A 7,500-nucleotide genomic window follows, 5' to 3' on the forward strand; every position below is an offset into this window, starting at 1 on the left:
AAAACTATGAAAAAATATATTAACGTAACGTAATTTTTTTTTTTAAATTTTTTCTGTTTTTTTATAAAGTACCACGGCAATACTTTGTAAATTGAAGTTCTATCTATTATTGTTTCATTTATTTATCTATTCATTTCTTTTATCTATTCACTCTCTGCCCGTTTTGTCTTGACGCATGATACACACGATGTGCAGTATCATTAAATATTTATTTGTACTAGACCCTTAACCAAGTAGGGTAATGGTCGTGGAAGAAATTAACACTATGTTATTTTCCGCATGAATATTACATCTTGATTATTAGTTCATACCTATAAATATAAGTTCTTTATGCCTAAAACAATCCATGTTCAATACAACTTCCTCATCCGACCTTAGCAGTTGTTAATAAACAAACAATGGACAAATATCGTTTAATTTGCACGGATTCATAAACAATACAAATACATATAATGTAATTTCATATGTAAAAAATAACAAACTTATAATCATAGGTTGTCTTCTAAATAACACAAAAATATTAAAACTTACAACGATTAATAAAAGTAACAATAAAAAAAAAAAAAAACATTCCTTACATAACACACAATTCTCTCATACCCTGTTAAAAAAGGATTGAATACTTTGTCGTAAAACTGATATATGCTAACAACTTATAGCCGTTCTCAACCGATGCTTTAAGGGTAACATTCTGCTCTTTGTTGTTTAACAAGTACCATGTACCTTTAAAATGATTTTGTCATGATATTTATTACTGCAGAGTCAACACAAAACCAAACTTACAGAATGATATTAGTTGTATACCACGCATCTCTAAAATAATTTTGATTTTGCCACCGGATATCATAGTAACTCATTGCAGGTTAAACACGTAACCAATTTTAGAAAACGACAATCTCTTCATCCAGAGAAATAGCTTGTCATTACTATTTTAAGCTAATTACACACAAGAATGCCACACCTAACAGCACATCAACTATCCAATACACATTATTTGCATTCTGAAAATATCCTCGAAGAAATCGCGAGCGCTTTCTTCTGTGACAGCTTTAACATCCCGCGGTCGTCTTCTTAAACGACCGTTCTTGTACAGTCGTTGTCTGTGAGGGCTGATGGGGATGAAACCGGGCTTTTGTGTCGTTCTCATTTTCTTGGTCGTTGTTGTTGCCGTGGTTGTGGGTTGCGTGGTGGTGGTTGTAACTGTGGTTGGTATTGGTGTTGTTGTCATTTCTGTTGTGGTTGGTACTTCCGTTGTGGTTGGTACTTCTGTCGTGGTTGGTACTTCTGTTGTAGTTGGCATTTCTGTTGTGGTTGGTACTTCTGTTGTGGTTGGTACTTCTGTTGTGGATGGCATTTCAGTTGTGGTTGGTACTTCTGTTGTGGCTGCCATTTCTGTTGTGGTTGGCATTTCAGTTTTGGTTGACATTTCAGTTGTGGTTGGTATTTCTGTTGTGGTTGGTATTTCTGTTGTGGTTGGCATTTCTGTTGTGGTTGGTACTTCTGTTGTGGTTGATTCTGTGTGTTGGCATTTCTGTTATTTCTGTTGGTTGGTACTTCTGTCGTGGTTGGTACTTCTGTCGTGGTTGGTACTTCTGTTGTGGTTATTTTCGTTGTGGATGGTATTTCTGTTGTAGTTGGTATTACCGTCGTGGTTGGTACTGGTGTTGTGGTTGGAATTTCTGTTGTAGTTGGCACTTCTGTTGTAGTTGTTTCTGTCCTGGTTGGTACTTCTGTTGTTGCTTCTGCCGTGGTAGGTATTCCTATTGTGGTTGGCATTTCCGTTGTGGTTAATATTTCAGTTGCGGCTGGTATTTCTGTTGTAGTTGGTATTACCGTCGTGGTTGGCATCTCGGCTGTGGTTGGTATTCTTGTAGTGACTGGCAGTTCTGTTGTCATTTCTGTCGTTGGCGGGATTTCTGTAGTGGTTGGTAATTTGGCTGTGATTAGCATTTCATTTATCGTCAAAAATTCTGTAGCTGTTACTAAATATATCCCAGCGGTCTCAAGCTGTCATTTCGGGCAACAGGCAATCAGTCTCAATATCTGCACACAGTAAGCGGCAGCGTTAATATAATTTCTGAGTTCAGCGGGATTATACAGAGAACGGGAATTCTAAAGAAGACAAAAATAATGTAAGGCTTCCCGTAAAGGAGAAGGCTGCACGCTGAACATTTTTTTTCTTTTGGTGTAACAATGAAAATAGTTACTTGACAATTATGTAAAAAACAATGTGCAAAGCATTCGTTGTGTAATCAAAGAAGCTTGGCTTACTTTTATATATATATATATATATATATATATATATATATATAATATAATATATATATATATACATATATATACACACACACATATATATACATATATATATATATATATATATATATATATATATATATATATATATATATATATATATATATATATATATACATATATATATATATATATATATATATATATATATATATATATGAAGTGCTGGTCCGAGGGGAAACCGTGTTAATTTTCCCAGGATGAGCTAAATATGAAACCCATCTTTTATGTGTTGTAATAAACGCAAATTCGTTAGAATTAAAATAGCAATAGTGTATAATCACTATCTCCGTCTATCTAAGGAATTTTGTTTTATTTTAAATGATCAGTTATAAAGGAAATCTACTGAATTTATATGATGTGTTTCAAGGAAAGAATGAAATGATGCTCCTCTTAATAAGAAGTGAGCTGAATAGAGAGCATGACGTCTTTTCTGTAAAGGCCGGTTTACACGGCGCTGCTTTCGACGCGAAATGCTAGCTTCTTTTGTAGGTAACATATTGCTTTTCCATAGCGGATTTGAAGCTGATAAAGACGCAAGCGGCAAGCCGTTTACATGATGCTGGTAAAAAGTATGAACTCGCTAGCGTTTTCGAGCAGTCCCAGACGCCATGGCGTTGCAGGAGGTCTGTGAGCCACTGTTGTCCTTTGAGCAGGGGAGCTCGAAGCTAGAATGCGTGATTCTGTTATGAGAAAACCGCTTCACATATCTGTATGGGAACTTAAGAGCTAAATGTATTTGTGCTATTTGTCCATCACGCATTTGAATAATCTTTCAACTTAATGTCCCATATGATGGGTTAGTTTTTAATAATTTCAAAGAGGATGAATATTTCATTTCCATTCAGTCGGCATAGTTATGGTGCCATCACAAAGAGAAAGCTGGACAAATCACCCAGCAGCAAAGCACAGCCCCTCACACACTGTCGTCGTCGTCTGGACTAGTCACCTATTCAGCAGTGAAACACTAGACACGAGCGGTAAATTTATTGCAGACGGTCCGAATTCATGATTTTAGTCACTGGCGAATAAAAGACTTTAGACGCTTTCACCAGCGAATTAAGAAGCTTGTCCAAAGCGAATAAAAGCAGCGCTGTGTAAACGGCGCTTAGTTCTTAAGATTAAAATTATTATACTGTGTAACAGTGTAATCCACTACCTTTGTATAACCAAAAAAACGTTTGTTTACTTTCAACTGATGTGTAATACAAAAATTTACTTCTTAGACGGGCTATCAAGCAGAGCTGTGGAGTCGGAATCTGTAAAAATGTCCCGACTCCTACTCAACATAAATCGCAAAAATCCCACTTTTTAAACATATTGCATACTTTATTTCCACCCAAGAGAATGAGAAATCCTATAATTTTCATTTTGTCATAGCCCTATGTGTATTTTTAAAGCATAATGAATTTTTTTTTTTTTTTTTTTTTTTTTTTTTTTTTTTTTTGAGAATATACAATAAAAAGGCCACAATAGTATAACTATAACCATTTTAATCAAACCTTTTCAGGCCATGGGGTTAAAAGGTAGCCTGTAGTTGTCATGAAACCAATTTTTAAAAATTATTATACCTAGGGGTCGGAGTCGGATACGCAAGAAACCAAGGAGTCGGAGTTGGGTGTTTTAAGTACCGACTCCACAGCCCTGCTATCAAGTCCTCTGTACATATACGCATTCCTTTATATTGTGGAAATTTAAATAATGCAAGTTCAGCATAATCTGCATAAATTTTAAGTGCCGTAAAATTACCTCACTTCTGCTGCTGAGCTAACCTCGTACGGCATAATGTTGCATGGGGATGATCCGTATAGTAAAAATTATTGCCCAAATTACGGCATTTTGGTAACACTGCTAAACGTTTTGCACCCTGCGTTCGACTTGTACCTGGAGACGCACTGGATAATTCGGTGGATGAACAGGTTGCAGTCAAGTCGTCCAAGGATGGAGTCGTGCTTTCTGGGAGTGTCTGCGTCGTCCATGAGATCTGTGTCATTAAAGTCGTCGGTTCCACAGTCAAGGAAAGTTGAGTCGTCGTAGGCCCGGGCGAAGTGGTTGTCGGTCTGTGTGTGGTCGTCCAGAAGGTCTGACTGTGAGTCGTCGGTGGTCGTAAGATCTGGAACTGTGGGATGGGAATTACTGTCAAAGTACTGATTGTATTTTTAAATATAACTTGTATTTAGGAGGAGTTCATGTGGCAGTCATACATGTGGAATCTAGTTTATATCGAGTCGTCATAATGTAAGGTGTGTGTGTGTGTGTGTGTGTGTGTGTGTGTGTGTGTGTGTGTGTGTGTGTGTGTGTGTGTGTGTGTGTGTGTTTGCATGGGCATGTATATGTAGTGTGCGTGTTTATCTAACTACTATTCTTATAACCGTTGCGTACGTCTGTGACACTGGCATTCAACCTGTCTTGCACGATTTCAGAGGGTCTATACCTTGTACCAGAATGACAGAGGCTGAGGATTTCAGTTTTGATCTAATATGCTGTGTATATATATTGCATGTATATGAATACATATGTTTAGTATAAAAAAAAAGAAAGAAACAAGAAAAAAAAAAAAAAAAAAAAAAAAAAAAAAAAAAAAAAATATATATATATATATATATATATATATATATATATATATATATATATATATATATATATATATATATATATATATATATATATACACACACACACACATACACGCAAAGGGCGCTTGTTACGAATTTTCCCTGACCCATTTCCGCTTATCCTAGAAGGCTGAAATTTCACATACATAATACACATAACTGTAGGTCACATGCTGATTTCCAGTCCTTAAATCACAACAAGTTTTCTGTTACAGCAGTGAAGGTGCAGTAGGGTGTGAAAATGGAACCAGTGGAGTATCGAGCAGTGACCAGTTTTATACTTGAATGGCCGCACACCACAAGAGACCTTTGATGAAATAAAAGCAACTTATGGGGGGTTGCCCTATCATATGATGTTAGACATTGGCATCGCCAGTTCAGGTGTGGTCGAAGATCAATGGAAACGGCTCCTTTCCCAGGGTGAACCCCAGTCTGCCATTGATGAGGACACCATCCATCATCCATCATCCATCATTTTAGAAGATCGCCGTATTACTGTCCGTCAGCTAGCCCAAGATGTCTAGGTTGTTGGGTCTGTAGACAAGATCATTCATGACCATCCACATATGCAAAAGTTTTCTGCTCACTGGGTTCCCAGGCTATTCACACCTTTCTAGAAGCAGGAACAAGTTAATTGTTGCAAGGCTCTTTTAGCCATGTGTCAAGAAAACCAGGGACTTTTTTGACAAACTAATTACGCAGCATGAAACTTAAGTCCATTACTATGATCCAATCAAAACAATGGAAGCACTTTGACTCACCACCTCCCAAAAAGGCATGCAATGTCATGCTCACAGTCTTTTGGGATCAGCATGGAGTAGTGATGATGGATTTCCTGGCAAAAGATACTACAGTTACAGCTTACTACGCTTCTCTGCTACAGAAGTTGCGGGAGACTATCAAAACCAAGAGTTGTGAAATGTTGACCAAGGGTGTCCGCCTCCTACAAGACAACGCCCCTGTTCACAACACTCACATTGCATCATCTGACTTTCACCTCTTTCCGTTTCCAAGACGACGAGACGCTTATTTCTGATGTCACTTCGAGCCTTCAAACACAACCTACAGACCTCAATAAGTCCCGCAGCAGCAGAAGCATGGTATGGGTTGAGGACTGGAAATCCAACACATGGCTTACAGTGATGTGTATCGTTATGCATGTGAAATTTCAGCCTCCTAGGATAAGCAGAAGTGGGTCAGGAGAAATCTTAAATGAGCGAACCTCACATATATATATGTGTGTGTGTGTGTGTGTGTGTGTGTGTGTGTGTGTGTGTGTGTGTGTGTGTGTGTGTGTTTGTGTTAGACTGAAGTGGTTGTTTCTGGATATAAAGCCACGGGTAGGTTAGTGTCTTCGCCTTCCAGAGGAGACACGGGCACAAGGCCTGACCAGGGAGGCTTTTTAGTTGTGGTTTTAGCTGTAGTTGTTGAGGTAGCAGATGTTGTGGTTGTCGTGGTTGGTGAGGTAGTAGTGGTTGTACTTTCAGTTGTTGTAGGGCTAGTTGTGGTTTTTGCTGAGGTAGTAGTAGATGTTGTTGTAGAGGTAGTAGTGGTTGATGTAGTTGGTGGAATGGTTGTACTACTAGTTGTTATAGGGGTAGTTGCAGAGGTGGTGGTAGCTGGGGAGGTAGTTGTGGTTATTGTAGTTGTAGTGGTAAGTGGTGAGGTAGTTGTTGTAGAGGTAATGGTTGTTGGTGTAGAGGCAGCTGTGGTAGCCGGAGAGGTGGTTGTAGAAGTAGTAGTGGTAGATGGAGAGGTAGTTGTAGGTGGAGAGGTACTTGTGGTTGTTGTAGGGGTGGTAGTGGTAGGCGGGGAGATAGTTGTGGTCGTTGCAGTTGTAGTGGTAGATGGTGAGGTAGTTGTAGATGTGGTGGTAGATGGAGAAGTAGTTGTAGTCGTTGTAGTTGTAGTTGTGGTAGTAGGTGGTGAGGTAGTTGTGGTTGATGTAGAAGCGGTTGTGGTAGTCGGAGAGGGAGTTGTAGCAGTAGTGGTACGTGGGGAGGTAGTTGTGGTTGTTGTAGTGGTACGTGGGGAGGTAGTTGTGGTTGTTGTAGTGGTAGGTTGAGAGGTAGTTGTGGTTGTGGTTGTAGTGGCAGGTGACGAGGTAGTTGTCGTTGTTGTAGATGTAGTAGTGGTTGGTGGAGAGGTAGTTGTGGGTGTTGCAGAGGAAGCACTGGTAGTCGGAGAGGCAGTTGTTGACATGGCAGCCGTTGTTAGCGGAGTCAGAGAGGCAGACTCCTCAGTGGCAGACGAGACAGTGGGAAGGGAGAGAGACATTTCTGTAGCCATAGTTGTAGTTGGCAGGGTTGCTGTAGGGGATGGCAGGGGTGCGGGCGGGGCTTGGCTTACCATTGGGATAACCCAGAAGATGGTTGGGGGAGGGGGAAGAGGAGGAGGAGGAGGAGAGGTAGAGGGAGGAGGAGGAGGACGAGGGGGGCGAGGGGGAGGAAGAACGGCATACAGCCACTGATTCTGGTTTTGGTTCTGCGTCTGGCTAACGCGGATGAAGACACTGCGTTCTGCTGGGTCCTCTAAATCCACCCTTTGCTCTGCCGAAGGAGGAACCACC

The 7,500-nt window shown here is 39.8% G+C and overlaps 1 protein-coding gene across 1 annotated transcript in view; it reads right to left on the minus strand.

The window, feature by feature from the left end:
- Positions 1–4,145: 4,145 nt before the first annotated feature.
- The window catches only part of LOC119579086 (mucin-2-like), a 3,438-nt gene continuing 83 nt past the window's right edge, over positions 4,146–7,500 (minus strand). Inside the window, exons 1-4 of the mRNA XM_037926825.1 lie at positions 7,393–7,500; positions 6,322–7,275; positions 5,908–6,107; positions 4,146–4,435 (exon numbers count right to left, since the gene is read on the minus strand). The exon at positions 7,393–7,500 is cut by the window's right edge and continues 83 nt beyond it. Coding sequence (XP_037782753.1) covers positions 4,146–4,435; positions 5,908–6,107; positions 6,322–7,275; positions 7,393–7,500 — 1,552 coding nt within the window. The remainder of the gene's footprint in view (positions 4,436–5,907; positions 6,108–6,321; positions 7,276–7,392) is intronic.

The sequence above is a fragment of the Penaeus monodon genome, chromosome 2 (assembly GCF_015228065.2).
Source record: "Penaeus monodon isolate SGIC_2016 chromosome 2, NSTDA_Pmon_1, whole genome shotgun sequence".
Lineage (NCBI taxonomy): Eukaryota > Metazoa > Arthropoda > Malacostraca > Decapoda > Penaeidae > Penaeus > Penaeus monodon.